The 25,695-nt window shown below is 42.7% G+C and overlaps 1 protein-coding gene across 1 annotated transcript in view; it reads right to left on the bottom strand.

Moving 5' to 3' along the window:
• LOC133557199 (melanopsin-A-like) overlaps positions 1-25,695 on the bottom strand; it is a 109,309-nt gene that overhangs the window by 36,569 nt on the left and 47,045 nt on the right. The window contains exons 3-4 of the mRNA XM_061907487.1: positions 21,450-21,583; positions 13,693-13,896 (exon numbers count right to left, since the gene is read on the bottom strand). Coding sequence (XP_061763471.1) covers positions 13,693-13,896; positions 21,450-21,583 — 338 coding nt within the window. The remainder of the gene's footprint in view (positions 1-13,692; positions 13,897-21,449; positions 21,584-25,695) is intronic.

The raw sequence follows: 25,695 nt of genomic DNA, 5'->3' as shown, positions 1-25,695 counted from the left end.
CTGCGAGTACAAATCAAACCGAGGAAATAATATTTCAACTGGGACGACTCTTGATGTTGTTTCTGCACGCACACGCCCGGAGGCTCCTTCCACTCACAACGCGTAACGTCCGCATAAAAAAAATAAAAATAAAGGCACGCCGCGAGAAGGCTTCGCCGACACGCCACTAACAAGGCTGTCGCCACACTGGGGGTTTCACACACGGCACGGCAATCGGCTCAGGGAAGGCGCACATCCTCTTTCTTCTTTCATGGTGAGTTGTGCTGCAAGCCCGGTGATGTGGAAAAGATCCAGCATCTCATTGGAAGATGAGCGCTCAGGTCAACATTCATATACTCGCATATATCAGCTATTGCAGGGATTTAAAAACAAATATTTTTTTCAGAATCGGAGCGCATACTAACCTTTGCAAATCCTCGGGCCGCTCTTCTCGGTCTCTTTGTGCCGCTGCTCTTTATTTACGTCTTTTATTGCACTCACAATTTTTAGTCACGTTTTCAAATATGTCTTTGTGACGTTTGTCGAAGAAAATATTACAGAAAAGCACTGACTGAAGCTACTTTGGTGAGCTGCTTTTTAAAATGACCACGTCGAGGTGATCTACCTCATAAATATAAGTGAATGCAAGGCATACTTGGTCAACGGCCATACAGGTCACACCGAGGGTGGCCGTATAAACAACTTTAACACTGTTACAAATATGCGCCACACCGTGAACCCACACCAAACAAGAATGACAAACACATTTCGGGAGAAAATCCGCACCGTAACACAACAGAAAAAATACCCAGAACCCTTTGCAGCACTAACTCTTACGTGACGCTACAATATACACCCCATCCGGCTATTTTGGGGAGCTACTTTTTAAATGATCAAGTCGAGGTGATCTACCTCATAAATATAAGTGAATGCATAGCATACTTGGTCAACGGCCATACAGGTCACACTGAGGTTGGCCGTATAAACAACTTTAACACTGTTACAAATATGCGCCACACTGTGAACCCACACTAAACGAGATTGACAAACACATTTCGGGAGAACATCCGGACCGTAACACAACATAAACACAACAGAAAAAATACCCAGATCCCTTTGCAGCACTAACTCTTACGTGACGCTAAAATATACACCCCACCCGGCTACTTTGGTGAGCTACTTTTTAAATGATCGAGTTGAGATGATGTACCTCATAAATATAAGTGAATGCATAGCATACGTGGTCAACGGCCATACAGGTCACACTGAGGGTGGCCGTATAAACAACTTTAACACTGTTACAAATATGCGCTACACTGTGAACCCACACCAAACAAGAATGACGAAGACATTTCGGGAGAAAATCCGCACCGTAACACAACATAAACACAATGGAACAAATACCCAGAACCACTTGCAGCAGTAACTCTTAAGTACGCTACAATATACGCATTCGGGCGGTAGGCCGGGTTCAATGATAAATATGGCAGTGCCAAGTTGGCAATCCCTTGCAGCACTAACTCTTACGAGATGCTACAATATACACCCCATCCGGCTACTTTGGTGAGCTAATTTTTAAGTGATCAAGTCGAGGTGATCTACCTCATAAATATAAGTGAATGCAAGGCATACTTGGTCAACGGCCCTACAGGTCACACTGCGGGTGGCCATATAAACAACTTTAACACTTGTTACAAATATGCGCCACACCGTGAACCCACACCAAACAAGAATGACAAACACATTTCGGGAGAAAATCCGCACCGTAACACAACAGAAAAAATACCCAGATCCCTTTGCAGCACTAACTTTTACGTGACGCTACAATATACACCCCACCCGGCTACTTTGGGGAGCTGCTTTTTAAATGATCAAGTCGAGGTGATCTACCTCATAAATATAAATGAATGCAAGGCATACTTGGTCAACGGCCATACAGGTCACACTGAGGGTGGCCGTATAAACAACTTTAACACTTGTTACAAATATGCGCCACACCGTGAACCCACACCAAACAAGAATGACAAACACATTTCGGGAGAAAATCCGCACCGTAACACAACAGAAAAAATACCCAGATCCCTTTGCAGCACTAACATTTTACGTGACGCTACAATATACACCCCACCCGGCTACTTTGGGGAGCTGCTTTTTAAATGATCAAGTCGAGGTGATCTACCTCATAAATATAAGTGAATGCAAGGCATACTTGGTCAACGACCATACAGGTCACACTGAGGGTGGCCGTAGAAACAACTTTAACACTGTTACAAATATGCGCCACACCGTGAACCCACACCAAACAAGAATGACAAACACATTTCGGGAGAAAATCCGCACCGTAACACAACAGAAAAATACCCAGATTCCTTTGCAGCACTAACTCTTACGTGACGCTAAAATATACACCCCACCCGGCTACTTTGGGGAGCTACTTTTTAAATGATCAAGTCGAGGTGATCTACCTCCTAAATATAAGTGAATGCAAAGCATACTTGGTCAACGGCCATACAGGTCACACTGAGGGTGGCCGTATAAACAACTTTAACACTGTTACAAATATGCACCACACTGTGAACCCACACTAAACGAGATTGACAAACACATTTCGGGAGAACATCCGCACCGTAACACAACATAAACAGAATGGAACAAATACCCAGAAACCCTTGCAGCAGTAACTCTTAAGGGACGCTACAATTCACGCATTCGGGCGGTAGGCGGCGCTCAATGATAAATATGGCAGTGCCAAGTTGGCAACCCCTTGCAGCACTAACTCTTACGGGATGCTACAATATACACACCACCCGGCTACTTTGGTGAGCTACTTTTTAAAATGATCAAGTCGAGGTGATCTACCTCATAAATATAAATGAATGCAAGGCATACTTGGTCAACGGCCATACAGGTCACACTGAGGGTGGCCGTATAAACAACTTTAACACTTGTTACAAATATGCGCCACACCGTGAACCCACACCAAACAAGAATGACAAACACATTTCGGGAGAAAATCCGCACCGTAACACAACAGAAAAAATACCCAGATCCCTTTGCAGCACTAACTTTTACGTGACGCTACAATATACACCCCACCCGGCTACTTTGGGGAGCTGCTTTTTAAATGATCAAGTCGAGGTGATCTACCTCATAAATATAAGTGAATGCAAGGCATACTTGGTCAACGGCCATACAGGTCACACTGAGGGTGGCCGTAGAAACAACTTTAACACTGTTACAAATATGCGCCACAACGTGAACCCACACCAAACAAGAATGACAAACACATTTCGGGAGAACATCCGGACCGTAACACAACATAAACACAACAGAAAAAATACCCAGATCCCTTTGCAGCACTAACTCTTACGTGACGCTAAAATATACATCCCACCCGGCTACTTTGGGGAGCTACTTTTTAAATGATCAAGTTGAGGTGATCTACCTCATAAATATAAGTGAATGCATAGCATACTTGGTCAACGGCCATACAGGTCACACTGAGGTTGGCCGTATAAACAACTTTAACACTGTTACAAATATGCGCCACACTGTGAACCCACACTAAACGAGATTGACAAACACATTTCGGGAGAACATCCGCACCGTAACACAACATAAACACAATGGAACAAATACCCAGAACCCCTTGCAGCAGTAACTCTTAAGGGACTCTACAACATACGCATTCGGGCGGTAGGCGGGTTTCAATGATAAATATGGCAGTGCCAAGTTGGCAACCCCTTGCAGCACTAACTCTTACGGGATGCTACAATATACACCCCATCCGGCTACTTTGGTGAGCTAATTTTTAAAATGATCAAGTCGAGGTGATCTACCTCATAAATATAAATGAATGCAAGCATACTTGGTCAACGGCCCTACAGGTCACACTGAGGGCGGCCGTATAAACAACTTTAACACTGTTACAAATATGCGCCACACCGTGAACCCACACCAAACAAGAATGACAAACACATTTCGGGAGAAAATCCGCACCGTAACACAACAGAAAAAATACCCAGATCCCTTTGCAGCACTAACTCTTACGTGACGCTACAATATACACCCCACCCGGCTATTTTGGGGAGCTACTTTTTAAAGGATCAAGTCGAGGTGATCTACCTCATAAATATAAGTGAATGCAAGGCATACTTGGTCAACGGCCATACAGGTCACACTGAGGGTGGCGTATAAACAACTTTAACACTGTTACAAGTATGCACCACACTGTGAACCCACACCAAACAAGAATGACAAACACATTTCGGGAGAACATCCGCACCGTAACACAACATAAACACAACAGAACAAATACCCAGAATCCCTTGTAGCACTAACTCTTACGTGACGCTACAATATACACCCCACCCGGCTTTTGGGGCGCTACTTTTTAAATGATCAAGTCGAGGTGATCTACCTCCTAAATATAAGTGAATGCAAAGCATACTTGGTCAACGGCCATACAGGTCACACTGAGGGTGGCCGTATAAACAACTTTAACACTGTTACAAATATGCGCCACACTGTGAACCCACACTAAACGAGATTGACAAACACATTTCGGGAGAACATCCGCACCGTAACACAACATAAACAGAATGGAACAAATACCCAAAAACCCTTGCAGCAGTAACTCTTAAGGGACGCTACAATATACGTATTCGGGCGGTAGGCCGGGTTCAATGATAAAAATGGCAGTACCAAGTTGGCAATCCCTTGCAGCACTAACTCTTACGGGACGCTACAATATACACCCCACCCGGCTACTTTGGTGAGCTACTTTTTAAATGATCTAGTCGAGGTGATCTACCTCATAAATATAAGTGAATGCAAAGCATACTTGGTCAACGGCCATACAGGTCACACTGAGGGTGGCGTATAAACAACTTTAACACTGTTACAAATATGCGCCACACCGTGAACCCACACCAAACAAGGATGACAAACACATTTTGGGGAGAACTTCCGCACCGTAACGCAACATAAACACAACGGAACAAATACCCAGAACCCCTTGCAGCAGTAACTCTTCAGGGACGCTACAATATACGCATTCGGGCGGTAGGCGGGTTTCAATAATAAATATGGCAGTGCCAAGTTGGCAACCCCTTGCAGCACTAACTCTTACGGGACGCTACAATATACACCCCATCCGGCTACTTTGGTGAGCTACTTTTTAAAATGATCAAGTCGAGGTGATCTACCTCCTAAATATAAGTGAATGCAAGGCATACTTGGTCAACGACCATACAGGTCACACTGAGGGTGGCGTATAAACAACTTTAAAACGGTTACAAATATGCGCCGCACTGTGAACCCACACTAAACAAGAATGACAAACACGTTTTGGGGAGAACTTCCACAGCGTAACACAACATAAACACAACGGAACAAATACCCAGAACCCTTTGCAGCACTAACTCTCACGGGACTTTACAATATACGCATTCGGGCGGCAGGCAGGGTTCAATGATAAGTATGGCAATGCCAAGTTGGCATTTTTTTTCATAACTTGAGTTGATTTATTTTGGAAAACCTAGTTACATTGTTTAATCCATCCAGCGGGGCATCACAACAAAATTAAGCATTATAATGTGTTTATTCCACGACTGTATATATCGGTATCGGTTGTTATCGGGATCGGTAGTTAAGAGTTGGACAATATCGGCAAAAAAGCCATTATCGGACATCTGCATCGTAACACAACATAAACACAACAGAACAAATACCCAGAAGCCCTTGCAGCACTAACTCTTCCAGGACGCTAATATATACCGACCTGCGCTACTTTGGCGAGCTACATTTTAAATGAAGAAATCAAGGTGATTTACCGCATAAATTAACATATATATATATATATATATATATATATATATATATACACACACACACACACAGTCGTAGCCAAAAAGTTTCCATACACTTGTAAAGAATACTGATTCTGTTCACAACTGTTATGAACAGAATTTCTAGGCGCAGTCAGGGCTGAGATGTCCGATATTACTGGCCGTTAAATGCTTTAAAATGTAACATCGGAAATTATCAGTATCAAAACAATTGTATTTGGTACATGGTGTAATAATAAGTGTGACCAGTAGATAGATGGCAGTCATACATAAGAGATACGTGTAGACTGCAAGATCCATCCATCCATTTTCTACCGCTTATTCCCTTTGGGGTCGCGGGGGGGGCGGGGGGGGGGGGGCGCTGGTGCCCATCTCTGCTACAATTGGGCGGAAGGCGGCGTACACCCTGGACAAGTCACCCAGGTGACGCCAGTAAACAACATCAAAACTTTTAAATGTTTCATTGAGAATATAGAACATTACACACGGAGCACAAAAATCTGTCAGAATGTTTTTAGTACGACTTCAGTAACCTTTGAAGCCGCACAGCTTGATGGGTTGTCGGTGCATCACGACTACCATAGTCAGACGTACTGTGCTTCAACATACCAGCAATATTATGCTGCGTGTGTCTAAGGACCATACTTTAGTAATGTTATGCAAAAGCAACTTTTATTACCTTCTGGTACCTGCTGATGTGTATTGGGACCTGCATAAGTCATGAAAATGTGCGCGCATCCGCCATTGTAGTCCACTAAGACTACAATTGTAGTCCGCTGGGACTACAAGCTGGACACTCGTATCCCGAGGTTCCACAGTCCTGATGGCTTCAACTGGCCAGGATCTTCAGCTCTCACTGGATCGGTTGGCAGCCGAGTGTGAAGCGACTGGGATGAGAATCAGCACGTCCGAGTCCGTGGTTCTTGCCCGGAAAATGGTGGAGTGCCATCTCCGGGATTCTGGGGGAGACCCTACCCCAAGTGGAGGAGTTCAAGTACCTAGGAGTCTTGTTCACGAGTGGGGGAAGAGTGGATCGTGAGATCGACAGGCGGATCGGTGCGGCGTCTTCAGTAAAGCGGACGCTGTATCGATCCGTTGTGGTGAAGAAGGAGCTGAGCCGGAAGGCAAAGCTCTCAATTTACCGGTCGATCTACGTTCCCATCCTCACCTATGGTCATGAGCTTTGGGTCATGACCGAAAGGATAAGATCACGGGTACAACCGGCCGAAATGAGTTTCCTCCGCCGGGTGGCGGGTCTCTCCCTTAGAGATAGGGTGAGAAGCTCTGCCATCCGGGAGGAACTCAAAGTAAAGCCGCTGCTCCTTCACATGGAGAGGAGCCAGATGAGGTGGTTCGGGCATCTGGTCAGGATGCCACCCGAACGCCTCCCTAGGGAGGTGTTTAGGGCACGTCCAACCGGTAGGAGGCCACGGGGAAGACCCAGGACACGTTGGGAAGACTATGTCTCCCGGCTGGCCTGGGAACGCCTCGGGATCCCCCGGGAAGAGCTAGACGAAGTGGCTGGGGAGAGGGAAGTCTGGGCTTCTCTGCTTAGGCTGCTGCCCCCGCGACCCGACCTCGGATAAGCGGAAGAAGATGGATGGATGTAAATAATAGAATAGAAAGTACTGTATTCATCCCTGGGGGAAATTCAACACCACAGTTCGCTCATAATAGACATTAAACACTTAGGTATTTTTACATGTGAATATTATAAATACAGTCTATTATACGGCAATATTCACATCTGAATAATATAAATACAGTCTATTATACAACATTATTCACATGTGAATAACATAAATACAGTCTATTATACAGCATTATTTAAATGTGAATAATATAAATACAGTCTATTATACAACATTATTTACATGTGAATAATATAAATACAGTCCGTTATACAGCATTATTCACATGTACCGGTAAGCAATATTCACATGTGAATAATATAAATACAGTCAATTATACAGCATTATTTACATGTAAATAATATAAATACAGTCTATTATACATGCATGTTTAACACATAGATTCCTATCTTTCATGAAGACAAGAATATTAGTTGGTGTATTACCTGATTCTGATGACTTGCATTGATTGGAATCAGACAGTATAGTGCTGATAACGTCCACATTTTCAAATGTCTAATACCACATGAAAGTGGTTGGTTTTTGGCATCTTATTTGTCCAGCTTCCATATTGGTTTTTATACACTTTACAAGAAATACATTGGCGGCAAACTCCGTAGCTTGCTAGCTTGTTTGCGCTGGCTTTCGGAGACTCTTATTTTGTTAGCGCAGGCGCGATGGAGCGGCGCTTTTATTGTGAAGACAGGAACTGTGCGATCAGTCTTTAGGCTTTTGACGGGAAGTACGGTTGAAATAAAAAGTGTCTTTTTTCCTTTACACTTTTGATTGATTGATTGAAACTTTTATTAGTAGATTGCACAGTACAGTACATATTCCGTACAATTGACCACTAAATGGTAACACCCCAATAAGTTTTTCAACTTTTTTAGGTCGGATTCGACGTGTGACGGTCATGTGACCGCCTGGTTTTGTTTGATTGGTCCAACGTCACCAGTGACTGCATTTGATTGGTGAAACGCAGGCATGCGTAGATCCTACTTTGAAAAACCAAAACAAACAATAATAGATCGATAAAAAAAAGTAGCGAGTAACGAGCTGATTGTAGATAAATGGAGCGGAGTAAAAGTAGCGTTTCTTCTCTATAAATATACTCAAGTAAAAGTAAAAGTATGTTGCATAAAAACTACTCTTAGAAGTACAATTTATCCCAAAAGTTACTCAAGTAGATGTAACGGAGTAAATGTAGCGCGTTACTACCCACCTCTGGTTACTAGTTACTTTATTTCCAAACTAACTCTGTTACTAACTCAGTTACTTACACCAAAAAGTAATGCATTACTGCGAAAAGTAACTATTTAGGTACTTCTTTTTTTCTTATTATTTTTTTAAAGCTCCCATTAATGCCCTTTTAGCCTTCCTTTCAGTACTGTTAATAAACTGGAGAATAGTACAATCTGTTGATCAACTTGGCATGCATTTGCCTCACTGAACTCTGCCAAGCAATGTGGTCTGCATACAACACACCCTCTTTGTGTTTGTGAACTTTATAGTGTTTGAGGGTGCATGGAAGTTTGTCCAACCAGTCTACATGTGCTTTGTGGACTTGGAGAAGGCATTGGACCGTGTCCCTCGGGAAGTCCTGTGGGGAGTGCTCAGAGAGTATGGGGTACCGGACTGTCTTATTGTGGCGGTCCACTCCCTGTATGATCAGTGTCAGAACTTGGTCCGCATTGGCGGCAGTAAGTCGGTCACGTTTCCAGTGAGGGTTGGACTCCGCCAAGGCTGTCCTTTGTCACCCATTCTGTTCATAACTTTTATGGACAGAATTTCTAGGCGCAGTCAAGGCGCTGAGGGGTTCCGGTTTGGTGACCGCAGGATTAGGTCTCTGCTTTTTGCAGATGATGTGGTCCTGATGGCTTCATCTGGCCGGGATCTTCAGCTCTCGCTGGATCGGTTCGCAGCCGAGTGTGAAGCGACCGGAATGAGAATCAGCACCTCCAAGTCCGAGTCCATGGTTCTCGCCCGGAAAAGGGTGGAATGCCATCTCCGGGTTGGGGAGGAGACCCTGCCCCAAGTGGAGGAGTTCAAGTACCTAGGAGTCTTGTTCACGAGTGAGGGAAGAGTGGATGGTGAGATCGACAGGCGGATCGGTGCGGCGTCTTCAGTAATGCGGACGTTGTGGTGAAGAAGGAGCTGAGCCGGAAGGCAAAGCTCTCAATTTACCGGTCGATCTACGTTCCCATCCTCACCTATGGTCATGAGCTTTGAGTCATGACCGAAAGGATAAGATCACGGGTACAAGCGGCCCAAATGAGTTTCCAGGTCTCTCCCTTAGAGATAGGGTGAGAAGCTCTGCCATCCGGGAGGAACTCAAAGTAAAGCCGCTGCTCCTCCACATGGAGAGGAGCCAGATGAGGTGGTTCGGGCATCTGGTCAGGATGCCACCCGAACGCCTCCCTAGGGAGGTGTTTAGGGCACGTCCAACCGGTAGGAGGCCACGGGGAAGACCCAGGACACGTTGGGAAGACTATGTCTCCCGGCTGGCCTGGGAACGCCTCGGGATCCCCCGGGAAGAGCTAGACCAAGTGGCTGGGGAGAGGGAAGTCTGGGTTTCCCTGCTTAGGCTGCTGCCCCCGCGACCCGACCTCGGATAAGCGGAAGATGATGGATGGATGGATGGATACATTTAGAGTGATGTGATAATCAAACACTCTACAAGTCGAGGATGAAAGAGTATATAAGAGATGAATGATGAACAGAAGCAGAGTTTGGAGTTTCTTCCTTAGCTCGCTTTCCATGTTTATGTCCTCACTGTCCACTGTGTCCAAGTACGTGAAAATGTTTTCCGTGCCGTTTGCTGTTCTGACGCCGGTATCATGCTAATTAGCTGCCTGAAAGCTTAGGAGTACGTGACATTTATTTTTTTTAATTCTAAAAATAGCAACAATTCAAAAATCCTTTATAAATATATTTATTGAATAATACTTCAACAAAATATGAATGTAAGTTCATAAACTGTGAAAAGAAATGCAACAATGCAATATTCAGTGTTGACAGCTAGATTTTTTGTGGACATGTTCCATAAATATTGATGTTAAAGATTTCTTTTTTTGTGAAGAAATGTTTAGAATGAAGTTGATGAATCCAGATGGATCTCTATTACAATCCCCAAAGAGGACACTTTAAGTTGATGATTACTTCTATGTGTAGAAATCTGTATTTATCATTGAATCACTTGTTTTTTTTCAACAAGGTTTTATTTATTTTTATATCTTTTTTTCCAAATAGTTCAAGGAAGACCACTACAAATGAGCAATATTTTTGCACTTTATACAATTTAATAAATCAGAAACTGATGACATAGTGCTGTATTTTACTTCTTTATCTCTTTTTTTCAACCAAAAAATGCTTTGCTCTGATTAGGGCAGGGGTCCCCAAGCTTTTTGACTCACATTGGGTTAAACATTTTTTAGCCGAGGGCCGGGCTGTAAAATATATATCAGGTCAGGAAATAACACAGAGGCTATTTCATCCCTACAGGCCTGTCTCGCAGGTTTCCCTGATCTTCAGGGGATTTTATAATAACATAGACTCCAGCACCCCCTGCGACCTTGAAAACGATAAGCGGCAGAAAATAGATGCATATATAATAAAATCCACTAAAGAAACAGGGGATTTTATAATAAAATATATAATAAAATCCCCTGAAAAGCAGGGAAATTCAAATATTACAACTTGGGACTTCCCGCGGGCCAGATTTTGGGGACCCCTGGATTAGGGGGTACTTGAATTAAAAAAATGTTCACAGGGGGTACATCACTGAAAAAAGGTTGAGAACCACTGTTCTAGTACATACGCTGCAATGGCTCTGTCGATGTTGTCCTGGCAAGCAGTCTCACCGTTAAAGTCCTTAAAGGGGAACATTATCAGCAAACCTATGCAAGCGTTAATATATACCTTGATGGTGCAGAAAAAAGACCATATATATTTTTTTAACCGATCTCCGAACTCTAAATGGGTGAATTTTGGCAAATTAAACGCCTTTCTGTTTATCGGTATTTTGCCGATGACGTCAGAACGTGACGTCGCCGAGGTAACACACCCGCCATTTTCATTTTCAACACATTGCAAACACCGGGTCTCAGCTCTGTTATTTTCCGTTTTTTTCGACTATTTTTTGGAAGCTTGGAGACATCATGCCTCGTGGGTGTGTTGTCGGAGGGTGTAACAACACTAACAGGGAGGGATTCAAGTTGCACCACTGGCAAGAAATCTGCCGCCAGACCCCCATTGAATGTACCAGAGTGTCTCCACATTTGACCGGCGATGCTAAGACAGACATGGCACAGAGATGTATGGATGTGAAGTGAAGTGAATTATATTTATATAGCGCTTTTTCTCTAGTGACTCAAAGCGCTTTACATAGTGAAACCCAATATCTAAGTTACATTCAAACCAGTGTGGGTGGCACTGGGAGCAAGTGGGTAAAGTGTCTTGCTCAAGGACACAACGGCAATGAGTAGGATGGCGGAAGCGGGAATCGAACCTGCAACCCTCAAGTTGCTGGCACGGCCGCTCTACCAACTGAGCTAAACCGCCCCAGATGCATTTGCAACCATTAAGTCAACGAAATCACAAAGGTGAGTTTTGTTGATGTTGTTGACTTATGTGCTAATCAGACATATTTGGTAGCAGCATGACTGCCAGCTAATCGATGCTAACATGCTACGCTAATCGATGCTAACATGCTATTTACGCTAGCTGTACGTACATTTGAAACTAGATACCCACATTTAATGTGAAACAAACACTTACCAATCGACGGATTTAAGTTGCTCCAGTGTCACAAGATGGGAAAGTCCTGATCGTTTGGTCCGCACATTTTACCGGCGATGCTAATAAGGCAGCCATGCTATGGGCCACTTCATTAGGTACACCCATGCTATGGCCGAATAGCGTCAATAGCTATTCGCTCAATAGCTTCAGTTTCTTCTTCAATTTCGTTTTTGCTATCTGCCTCCATACTCCGACCATCTGTAATCTGTTGAATCGCTTAAGCCGCTGAAATCCGAGTCTGAATCCGAGCTAATGTCGCTATATCTTGCTGTGGTAACCGCCATGTTGTTTGTATTGGCAGCCCTGTATGACGTCACAAATGGACAGTCGCATCGCAAATAGCGAAAATCAAGCACTTTAAAGCTTTTTTTAGGGATATTCCGGGAGGTGTAAAATTTTGAAAAAAACTTCGAAAAATAAAACAAGCCACCGGGAACTGATTTTTATTGTTTTTAACCCTTTTGAAATTGTGATAATGTTCCCCTTTAAGTGGAGGTGAAGTGGCTTCGGAGTTTGTGTCTCACTTTACTAGCTTGTCGAAGCACGTTTTGTCATGATCCGTAGTTTGGATCATGTTTAGTTTAGTTATTTTCTGTTAGTTTGGACTCCCTTTGTTGTTTGTGTACCTTTTTTGTGAGTCAGTTTGGTCACCATGGCAACATATTAATTTCACCTGCTGAGGGTTCCAGACGCACACCTGTTTTTGTTAATGACTTCCTTATTTAAGCCTGCCTTGTCCCGTCAGTCGGTCTTGGTCCCTTGTTTGCGGTATGCAACTGTTTCGTTGGTAATTCTAGATTTCTTGTTACCTGATCCTGTGCTAGTGTTAGCATTAGCTTCTGTGCTTTCGCCATGCGTTTCTTTTCGTCTGTTTTTGTACCAGTGTTTTGTTATTAAATCATTCTTACCTTTTAGTTGTTGTCCGGAGTGTCTATGTTTGCGTTGGAGGAACGATCCCGCATTAAAATGCGACCCCCCACGTGACACGTTTCTTTTGTAGCTGTTCCAGCAGATTTGATTTGCAGTTATGGGCAGTAGATAGGATCTTTGATCCAAGACACAACTTACTTTGAACTAAAATGTTCTTTTCTTTGTGCTCGACAATAGAAAAGTAATGAGAATATGTCCATGTTAACAAACTCGACTTTGGCTCCGCGATGATGTCTGTTCGTAAACACAGATAAGCCCCTCCTCCCACACCCAGACCCACATCCACAAACAGAGCAAGAGACTTTTCTTGTCCCCGTTGTGAAGCAAGAAGATTCAGTAAGACGACACTGCAACTCTCCGATAAAACACTCAGATCTTCTGGTTCTAGCCGATACTACATACAAAGTAACGTCAAATAACGCAGTAACGCATTCAATAGTAACGGTAAACACTGCTGTACTACTTTATCTACTAATTACGTGATGAGGCAAAGCTTGAGTACTCACTCCACCCAAAGAAGGGTGGCAGGCTCCAGCCCAAAGAGTAGATCCATGCGGCGGTCAAGATGCTCAGGGCTTTCCTGCGCGACATGGCGCCCAGCGAGGCCAGCGGCCTGGTGATCACCACATAGCGGTCCACGGCGATCACCATCAGCGTGATCATGCTGCAGATGCCGAACAGGGCGCCGCAGAAGGCGTACAACTCGCAGCCTGCGGGGGAGCACAGAGACGGGGTTGAGTTAACACGATCCGGTGCAGTCCAGCTACTGATTGATGAAATAATTACCAGAAGCGGAGCGTGCAAAGATTTATAGTCGGGGTAACGGGAAGCCTTGGCAACCTTCCGGTGCCGAAATAAAAGAATTCCCAATTATATTTATGGTCTTTCTTTGGCAAGTGTATGTTACAGACGGTACGGACCGGATGCATGGAGGTCAAGAGGAGGTAGGAGGGGTGAAAACACGTGGGTCGGGATGGCTACCGCTCACATTTGAAGCCCTACGGTATTGATTCACAGCAGTGCGTTTCCCGCTTAGGCCTTCAGTGATTACCTCTCAAAATACCAATCATTTACGTCACCACACGACCACTGCTGGAGAAATACTACATTGCATTGAGTCACCCCAACGGTGTACAAAACGGGTCATTTTCTGGCGCATTTAAAAATCAATAAACCCGCATCGGTAATTAAAACATATCTTATGCGGTACTCCATCCATCCATTTTCTACCGCTTATTCCCTTGTGGGGTCGCGGGGGGCGCTGGCGCCTATCTCAGCTACAATCGGGCGGAAGGCGGGGTACACCCTGGACAAGTCGCCACCTCATCGCAGGGCCAACACAGATAGACAGACAACATTCACACTCACAATGTCAAAATTTAAATTGCAAAAAAAACATATTAACCGTGAATGTTATGATCCGTTGCCCGGATCATGCTTTGTTTAGTTAGTCATGTTCTGTTTCGTTTTGGACTGCCTTAGTTCCCGTTTGGGCTTCACGGTGGCAGAGGGGTTAGTGCGTCTGCCTCACAATACGAAGTTTCTGCAGTCCTGGGTTCAAATCCAGGCTCGAGATCTTTCTGTGTGGAGTTTGCATGTTCTCCCCGTGACTGCGTGGGTTCCCTCCGGGTACTCCGGCATCCTCCCACTTCCAAAGACATGCACCTGGGGATAGGTTGATTGGCAACACTAAATGGGTCCTAGTGTGTGAATGTTGTCTGTCTATCTGTGTTGGCCTTGCGATGAGGTGGCGACTTGTCCAGGGTGTACCCTGCCTTCCGCCCGATTGTAGCTGAGATAGGCGCCAGTGACGCCCGCGACCCCGAAAGGGAATAAGCGGTAGGAAATGGATGGATGGATGGATAGTTCCCGTTTTGTGCACTGTTTGTCCATAAATCAGACACGGTCAATACCATGTATTGACCGTGTCTGATTTATTGTCCATAAATCATACACAGTCAATACAAGAAAACCAACAAAACGCGTGCCGTTCGCACGGGAAATTAAGGCAGGACTTTGCACAGGAATCAAAAGCGGAACGGCGTAACCCGAGGGTCCCTGGTTCAATCCCCACCTAGTATCAACCTCGTTGCGTCCGTTGTGTCCTGAGCAAGACACTCCACCCTTGCTCCTGATGGGTGCTGGTTCGCGCCTTGCATGGCAGCTCCCTCCATCAGTGTGTGAATGTGTGTGTAAATGTGGAAGTAGTGTCAAAGCGCTTTGAGTACCTTGAAGGTAGAAAAGCTCTATACAAGCACAACCCGTTTATAATTGTCAGGTTCAAACACTGATGACATCTATTAAACAAGACACGAAGCAAGGAATTAAGCAGAGACAGAATTAAATTTGGCTCAATGAGGAGAAACACGTACACTTGTACACTTGTACAGTGTCACCACGCTCTGACTAAAGATTGTACGCCTCCTCTTTTAATTGGACTTTCCCTGATTACATGGCAACTGCTGTTTCTAAGGAAGGGGGGGCCTTCTCCAGGATTCCCGCAAAAGTAAAGAGTTGGTCAGTTGTTCCACGACCAGGACGGAATCCACATTGCTCCTCTTGAATCTGAGGTTCGACTATCGGCCGGACCCAGCATTGTGGCGTAAACTTTCCCAGGGAGGCTGTAATTATCACACACCCTGGTAGCGAAAATACGGTATAGTGGCTTCAATAACGGGAACCGGTTCTCAAAAAGGGATTCGAATCCATGGAATCTGTTCTTTTCTTATCGAAGCATCGGGAGGACCGGTTTTCGAACATCATCCCTAAACATGGCACTGTTGAATTTTACGCAAATCGGTGCCGAAAAAAAAACCAGTACCGAATTAGGGATGGGTGACGTGAGCAAACTTCAAGAAAAAAACGAGGGTACCGAGTGAGGGGCTCGCAGCCAAAAAAGATGGATGGAGAATTCACACTGTTGAAATATTTACAATAGATAAGAAAGATGACAGACGCGGTGTCAACAAGACTAAGTCCTTCCATAATGCATGAGTGCTGCAGGTATGAACCAGCTCTCGTGCGCACACACACACACACACACACACACACACACACACACACACACACACACACACACACGTAATCACCCGTGCATCAAAGCGGCGCCGCAGACAATTAAAGCATCCTGTTGGCTTTTGTTGCTTTGTGCGGCGAACCCGCCTCATGGCAACTAATGGCAGGCAGATTGTCCTCCGGAGGTCCAGCATATGTTCCCCGCAACGTGGAGTACGTGTTGCTCAAAGACTAAGTCAGTCAATTGTTTGGACAGGGAAGCAATGTGGACGTGGCGCTAATTATTTTAAAACCTCTTCTCACTCCGGCGCTTACCGAAGGCATGCGGTAAATTTAGGCCTGCGCTTATAAATTTGAGTGTGATGTAAGGATGCCATCAGGAAAAGCACATTTAATAAAAAAACGTTATTATGGTCTTACCTTTACTTATAAATGAAGTCCATGCGCAGCTCCTTCTGATCAAAAGCATCGATAACTTGTTTATAGAAGTCTTCCTTATCTTTCTTCAGTTTTAAAAGTCTCCCTGTCTAGATGGAGATCTTCCTTTATTACCTCCTGCTTCGATTGAAAGTCCAGTTTAGAAAACTGTTTTATTTTAGATATGTAATCCTCCATGTTAAAAGTGCAAGCGAGAGGAAAAAAAACTCTTGCTGCTTGTTGTCACTTCTTCTGCAGCCGAGTAGTCGCAAGAAGGATCACTAGCGCCCTCTACCACCAGGAGGCGGGACTCATTTAATGACTCATATTTGACACACGCAGCTACGGTATATTAATAAAACATAGCTGCTTACTGTTCTTTTTAGCATATTCAACAGTTTGGAACTTAAATCCTACTGAATAGCTCTTAATCTTCTTCCCTTTTATGCGATTTCAAATGATTGAAATCAGCCGCTCATTTTGAAAATGATGACAGGGGAAGTGTCACTCGTGACGTGACGAGTTTGACCCGGTGGAAATTCTGGACATGCGCTAATAAAAATAATATTTTGCAAAACGAGTTTGACCCGGCAGTAATTCTAGGCAGGCGCATACTATATACCCGGCGGCAATTCAAGGAAATACGGTACTTTATTAATCCCCGAGGGGAAATTAAAATTTTCAGCACAATCCCATTCAAGATCAGACAAACATTACAAGGAGACAGAACAGGATCGCTGACGGGTCTGCAAACCTCCGCCGCCCCTTACAAAAAAGGTGAGATATAGGTAAACAATGGGGCGGGGGGAAATAAATCGGTCAACTCCTGGAGAGGGGGTCCAGACTGGGGCCAAGGGAAAAAACAACTCATAGCCATTGCACACATACCTCTTACATGTGTGTAAGAGGGAAACATCAAAGGACATTAAAAGAGCAGTTGTTAATAATTATTATTATATATATGTATGTATGTTTACTATATATATATAATAAATCTTTGGACATTCCCTCCCCCTGGTGTCAGTGTGCCGTCACCTCACCTTAGTAAAACCATAACAGGTTTTTGCCCACTTTAGACTGGGGCCCCCTTAGGAGACCAGTCTAGTTTGTATTTTTTTACTCATCCTTCCCCTGTGTTTACCTTTTTATCCCCATCTTTTACGAGGCGCCTTGTGGCGACCCATCGGCGTTCCCGTTCTGTAACCTTGCACACTGTTTGTCTATTTGGGTGAAAAAAAAAGTTTGAGAACCACAACCATGTTTTCTTGTACTGTATCCTCCGCATCATAGGGATGCCTAGAGGAGGAAACGGGTAGATTGCTATTTCTTCAAGTCATCCCTTTTTATTTTTTCACTTTTGTGATGTGTAAGTCATCAGAAAAGTTTCCGTTTTTCGGAAACTTCCGACGAGCAGACGGAGGCTGTCTTTGTTGTAACAAGCCAGAGGCTTGTAAAATTCCATTGTGTACAATGGTAGGGGTTATCTATTTTGATCCAAGACCTGCCCAGGCTCGATCCAGGACCAGTCCAAGCCCGAGGCATCTTTTTCTTTTGTGTTAACGTGACCGAAAACAATGGCTGTCTACATAACCCCCATTTCTTTAGAAACAGCTGTTTATATGTAAAAAGGGAATATCAAAGTAAAAAAGGAGACGTGAACCTTTTTTCGTCAGAGCCTGATGACACTGTAAAGGATACAGGTGTACACGTTTCTCCTCAAATTGAGCCAAATTGAATCCTGTCTCTGTTTATTTCCTTACTTCTTGTCTGTTTTAATTCTATATTTTATTAGTATTGTTAATAATTATTATTATATATATGTATATTTGTTTACTATATATATAGTTAATCTTTTGACATTACCGCCCTGGTGTCTGTCTGCCGTCACCTCACCTTAGTAAAACCAGAACAGGTTTTTGCCCACTTAAGACTGGAGCCCAATCTAGATTGTATTTTTTTACTCATCCTTCCCCTGTGTTTACCTTTTTATCCCCATCTTTTACGAGGCGCCTTGTGGCGACCCATCGGCCTTCCCGTTCTGTTACCTTGCACACTGTTTGTCTATTTGGGTGAAAAAAACCTTTGAGAACCACAACCATGTTTTCTTGTACTGTATCCTCCGCATCATAGGGATGCCTAGAGGAGGAAACGGGGGAATCGCTATTTCTTCAAGTCATCCTTTTTTATTTTTTCACTTTTGTGATGTGTAAGTCATCACAAAAGTTTCCGTTTTTCGGAAACTTCCGACGAGCAGACGGAGGCTGTCTTTGTTGTAACAAGCCAGATGTCTGTAAAATTCCATTGTGTACAATGGTAGGGGTTATCTATTTTGATCCCAGACCTGCCCAGGCTCGATCCAGGACCAGTCCAAGCCCGAGGCATCTTTTTCTTTTGTGTTAACGTGACCGAAAACCTACATACCACCCATTTCTTTAGAAACAGCCGTTGTTATGTAAACAGGGAATATCCAAATAAAAAAGGAGACGTGAACCTTTTTTGCCAGAGCCTGATGACACTGTACAAGGGTACAGGTGTACACGTTTCTCCTCAAATTGAGCCAAATTGAATCATGTCTCTGTTTATTTCCTTACTTTTTGTCTGTTTTAATTCTATAGTTTATTAGTATTGTTAATATTTAATATTATATATATATATATATGTATATATGCTTACTATATATATAATAAATCTTTGGACATTGACCCCCTGGTGTCTGTCTGCCGTCACCTCACCTTAGTAAAACCATAACAGGTTTTTGCCCACTTAAGACTGGAGCCTAATCTAGATTGTATTTTTTTACTCATCCTTTCCCTGTGTTTACCTTTTTATCCCCATCTTTTACGAGGCGCCTTCTGGCGACCCATCGGCGTTCCCGTTCTGTAACCCTGTACACTTTGTTTGTCTATTTGGGTGTAAAAAAACCTTTGAGAACCACAACCATGTTTTATTGTACTGTATCCTCCGTATCATAGGGATGCCTAGAGGAGGAAACGGGGAGATTACTATTTCTTCAAGTCATCCTTTTTTATTTTTTCACTTTTGTGATGTGTAAGTCATCACAAAAGTTTCCGTTTTTCGGAAACTTCCGACGAGCAGACGGAGGCTGTCTTTGTTGTAACAAGCCAGATGTTTGTAAAATTCCATTGTGTACAATGGTAAGGGTTATTTATTTTGATCCAAGGCCTGCCCAAGCTTGATCCAGGACCAGTCCAAGCCCGAGGCATCGTTTTCTTTTGTGTTAACGTGACCGAAAACAATGGCTGTCTACATACCCTCCATTTCTTTAGAAAACAGCTGTTTATACGTAAAAAGGGAATATCCAAGTAAAAAAGGAGACGTGAACCTTTTTTTGCCAGAGCCTGATGACACTGTACAAGGGTACAGGTGTACACGTTTCTCCTCAAATTGAGCCAAATTGAATCCTGTCTCTGTTTATTTCCTTACTTCTTGTCAGTTTTAATTGTATAATTTATTAGTATTGTTAATAATTATTATTATGTATAGGTTTACTATATATATATATAATACATCTTTGGACATTACGCCCCCTGGTGTCATTGTGCCGTCACCTCACCTTAGTAAAACCATAACAGGTTTTTGCCCACTTAAGACTGGAGGCCAATCTAGATTGTATTTTTTTACTCATCCTTCCCCTGTGTTTACCTTTTTTATCCCCATCTTTTACGAGGCGCCTTGTGGTGACCCATCGGCGTTCCCGTTCTGTACAATGGTAGGGGTTATTTATTTTGATCCAAGACCTGCCCAAGCTCGATCCAGGACCAGTCCAAGCCCGAGGCATCTTTTTCTTTTGTATGTACACTCCATTTCTTTAGAAACAGCTGTTGTTATGCAAACAGGGAATATCCAAGTAAAAAAGGAGACGTGGACCTTTTTTCGCCAGAGCCTGTTGACACTGTACAAAGGTACAGGTGTACACGTTTCTCCTCAAATTGAGCCAAATTGAATCATGTCTCTGTTTATTTCCTTACTTTTTGTCTGTTTTAATTCTATAGTTTATTAGTATTGTTAATATTTAATATTATATATATATGTATATATGTTTACTATATATATAATAAATCTTTGGACATTGACTCCCTGGTGTCTGTCTGCCGTCACCTCACCTTAGTAAAACCATAACAGGTTTTTGCCCACTTAAGACTGGAGCCCAATCTAGATTGTATTTTTTTACTCATCCTTTCCCTGTGTTTACCTTTTTATCCCCATCTTTTACGAGGCGCCTTCTGGCGACCCATCGGCCTTCCCGTTCTGTAACCCTGTACACTTTGTTTGTCTATTTGGGTGAAAAAAAAGTTTGAGAACCACAACCATGTTTTATTGTACTGTATCCTCCGCATCATAGGGATGCCTAGAGGAGGAAACGGGGAGATTGCTATTTCTTGAAGTCATCCTTTTTTATTTTTTCTGCTTCAGTCACCAACGAGGAGGCGGCGATTGGCTGCCTTCATGAAGGTCACGACAACTCCTGAAGGAAAATACGGTCGATCCCGACTATCAGCGTTTGATCCTCTTTTACCGCCTCCCTACAGTATCTCCACTCCCAGTAGGTACGCACAACACACACACATCATTGTCAGCATGTTAAACACACCGCTGGCATGAACGCATTCCTTCTGTTTGATGGATGCAATCAGGATGGAAATACGAGAAAGTACAGGCTAGGCTCAACAAGGCGGGTCCTGGTGGTATTAAACCCGCGCGGATGAATTAATGATGCGCACTGCATCTTTTCTTTGATGCTGTACCTGCGGCGTCTCGGTATGATTGTTCCGACACACTTTGCTGCGGCTGTAAACCCGACGGCCGTTACCTTTCGCGCCGAAGATCCATCTCTTGTGCATGCTGGTGACAAAGAAGACGGGGGTCTGCGTCACGCACATGAAGAAGTCCGTGACGGCCAGGTTGATGATGAAGATGTTGGACGGCGTCCTCAGGCTCCGACTCCTGCACAGCAAAGGCAGGTGGACACGTTTTAAAGCAGGGGTCAGCAACCTTTTTGAAAGCAAGAGCTGCTCCTTGGGTACTGATTAATGCCAAGGGCTACCAGTTTGATACACACTTCAATAAATTGCCAGAAATAGCCAATTTGCTCAATTTACCTTTAATAAATACATTTATATATATAAAAAATATAAAAAAATGGGTATTTCTGTCCGTCATTCCGTCGTACATTTTTTTTCCTTTGATGGAAGGTTTTTTGTAGGGATTAAATGATTAAAAAAACACTTAATTGAACGATTTAAAAGAGGAGAAAACACGGAAAAAAGGAAAATAAAATTTTGAAACATAGTTTATCTTCAATTTCGACTCTTTAAAATTCCAAATTCAACCGAAAAAAATGAAGGGAAAAACTAGCTAATATGATTTTTTTTTTTTTTTAATTAAAAAAATAATTTATGGGACCCCCCCCCCACCCATCCATTTTCTGCCGCTTATTCCCGTTCGGGGTCGCGGGGGGCGCTGGCGCCTATCTCAGCTACAATCGGGCGGAAGGCGGTGTACACCCTGGACAAGTCGCCACCTCATCGCAGGGCCAACACAGATAGACAGACAACATTCACACACTAGGGACCATTTAGTGTTGCCAATCAATCTATCCCCAGGTGCATGTCTTTGGAAGTGGGAGGAAGCCAGAGTACCCGGAGGAAGCCCACGCATTCACGGGGAGAACATGCAAACTCCACACAGAAAGATCCCGAGCCTGGATTCGAACCCAGGACTGCAGCACCTTCGTATTGTGAGGCAGACGCACTAACCCCTCTTCCACCGTGAAGCCCTAATTTATGGGACATTGTTAGTAATTTTTCCTAGTAAGATTAATTTTAGAATTTTGATGACATGTTTTAAATAGGTTAAAATCCAATCTGCACTTTGTTACAATATATAACAAATTGGACCAAGCTATATAGAGCGTTTTCATTTCGGGCTCCAGTACTCTGGAATGCCCTCCCGGTAAAAGTTCGAGATGCCACCTCAGTAGAAGCATTTAAGTCTCACCTTAAAACTCATTTGTATACTCTAGCCTTTAAATAGACTCCCTTTTTAGATCAGTTGATCTGCCGTTTCTTTTCTTTCGCCTATGTCCCACTCTCCCTTGTGGAGGGGGTCCGGTCCGATCCGGTGGCCATGTACTGCTCGCCTGTGTATCGGCTGGGGACATCTCTGCGATGCTGATCCGCCTCCGCTTGGGATGGTTTCCTGCTGGCTCCGCTGTGAACGGGACTCTCGCTGCTGTGTTGGATCCGCTTTGGACTGGACTCTCGCGACTGTGTTGGATCCATTATGGATTGAACTTTCACAGTATCATGTTAGACCCGCTCGACATCCATTGCTTTCCTCCTCTCCAAGGTTCTCATAGTCATCATTGTCACCGACGTCCCACTGGGTGTGAGTTTTCCTTGCCCTTATGTGGGCCTACCGAGGATGTCGTAGTGGTTTGTGCAGCCCTTTGAGACACTAGTGATTTAGGGCTATATAAGTAAACATTGATTGATTGATTGATTGATTGATATTTCCAACAAAGACAAATTATTACTTCTTGTAGATTTTCCAGAACAAAAATTTTAAAAGAAATTCAAAAAACTTTGAAATAAGATTTAAATTTGATTCTACAGATTTTACCTGGGGATAGGTTGATTGGCAACACTAAATGGTCCCTAGTGTGTGAATGTTGTCTGTCTATCTGTGTTGGCCCTGTGATGAGGTGGCGACTTGTCCAGGGTGTACCCGCCTTCCGCCCGATTGTAGCTGAGATAGGCGCCAGCGCCCCCCGCGACCCCAAAAGAGAATAAGCGGTAGAAAATGGATGGGGATGGATCTACAGATTTTCTCGATTTTGCGAGAATATTTTTGGGGAATTTTAATCATAATAAGTTTGAAGAAATATTTCACAAATATTCTTTGTCGAAAAAAACAGAAGCTAAAATGAAGAATTAAATTAAAATGTATTTATTATTCTTTACAATAAAAGAAATAAATTGACTTGAACATAGATTTAAATTGTCAGGAAAGAAGGAAGGAATTTAAAAGGTAAAAAGGTATATGTGTTTAAAAATCCTAAAATAATTTTTAAGGTTGCATTTTTTCTCCAAAATTGTCTTTCTGAAAGTTATAAGAAGCAAAGTAAAAAAATAAATGAATTTATTTAAACAAATGAAGACCAAGTCTTTAAAATATTTTCTTGGATTTTCAAATTCTATTTGAGTTTTGTCTCTCTTAGAATTAAAAATGGCGAGCAAAGGGAGACCAGCTTGCTAGTAAATAAATACAATTTAAAAATAGAGGCAGCTCACTGGTAAGTGCTGCTATTTGAGCTATTTTTAGAACAGGCCAGCGGGCGACTCATCTGGTCCTTACGGGCTACCTGGTGTTGGTGACCCCTGCTTTAAAGGGATGCAGGTGTGCCAATTAACAAGTGTGGTCTACACAAATTTCACCTGATTCCCCTGCAGGGTCGCGAATTAACATTAGGGGCTGCGGCTGTAGGCAACCACCCAATGAAGGCAGTGGCTGAATTTGAAGTACTCCGCTGTCGGAGTAAAAGTCAATCATGTTACATCAGGGATTGGAAAGCCAGAAATGTTGAAAGAGCCATATTGGACCAGAAATACAAAAATTAAACACTTATATACGTGTTATAATGATGATGTAAATGTCTACATTAGCTATGTTAGCCTACTATCAATATGACTTTAAAAGCCTTATATAAGTGTTATAATGAAAGCAACACATGATGTAAGTGTCTATATTAGCCTACTATCAAAATGACTTTAAAAGCCTTATATAAGTGTTATAATGAAGGCAACACATGATGTAAGTGTCTATATTAGCCTACTATCAAAATGACTTTAAAAGCCTTGTATAAGTGTTATAATGATGTCAACACATGATGTAAGTGTCTATATTAGCCTACTATCAAAATGACTTTAAAAGCCTTATATAAGTGTTATAATGAAGGCAACACATGATGTAAGTGTCTATATTAGCTATATTAGCCTACTATCAAAATGACTTTAAAAGCCTTGTATAAGTGTTATAATGATGTCAACACATGATGTAAGTGTCTATATTAGCCTACTATCAAAATGGCTTTTAAAGCCGTATATAAGTGTTACAATGATGGCAACACATGATGTAAGTGTCTATATTAGCCTACTATCAAAATGACTTTAAAAGCCTTATATAAGTGTTACAATGATGGCAACACATGATGTAAGTGTCTATATTAGCCTACTATCAAAATGACTTTAAAAAGCTTATATAATGATGGCAACACATGATGTAAGTGTCTATATTAGCCTACTATCAAAATGACTTTAAAAGCCTTATCTAAGCGTTATAATGATGCAACACATGATGTAAGTGTCTATATTAGCCTACTATCAAAATGACTTTAAAAGCCTTATATAAGTGTTATAATGATGGCAACACATGATGTAAGTGTCTATATTAGCCTACTATCAAAATGACTTTAAAAGCCTTATCTAAGCGTTATAATGATGCAACACATGATGTAAGTGTCTATATTAGCCTACTATCAAAATGACTTTAAAAGCCTTATATAAGTGTTATAATGATGGCAACACATGATGTAAGTGTCTATATTAGCCTACTATCAAAATGACTTTAAAAGCCTTATCTAAGCGTTATAATGATGGCAACACATGATGTAAGTGTCTATATTAGCCTACTATCAAAATGACTTTAAAAGCCTTATATAAGTGTTATAATGATGGCAACACATGATGTAAGTGTCTATATTAGCCTACTATCAAAATGACTTTAAAAGCCTTATATAAGTGTTATAATGATGGCAACACATGATGTAAGTGTCTATATTAGCCTACTATCAAAATGACTTTAAAAGCCTTATCTAAGCGTTATAATGATGGCAACACATGATGTAAGTGTCTATATTAGCCTACTATCAAAATGACTTTAAAAGCCTTATATAAGTGTTATAATGATGGCAACACATGATGTAAGTGTCTATATTAGCCTACTATCAAAATGACTTTAAAAGCCTTATATAAGCGTTATAATGATGGCAACACATG

This window comes from Nerophis ophidion, linkage group LG08 (genome assembly GCF_033978795.1).
Source record: "Nerophis ophidion isolate RoL-2023_Sa linkage group LG08, RoL_Noph_v1.0, whole genome shotgun sequence".
In the NCBI taxonomy this organism is placed as follows: Eukaryota; Metazoa; Chordata; class Actinopteri; order Syngnathiformes; family Syngnathidae; genus Nerophis; species Nerophis ophidion.
Note: the sequence above shows the minus strand (reverse complement) of the source record. Positions and strands in the feature narration are given on the sequence as shown.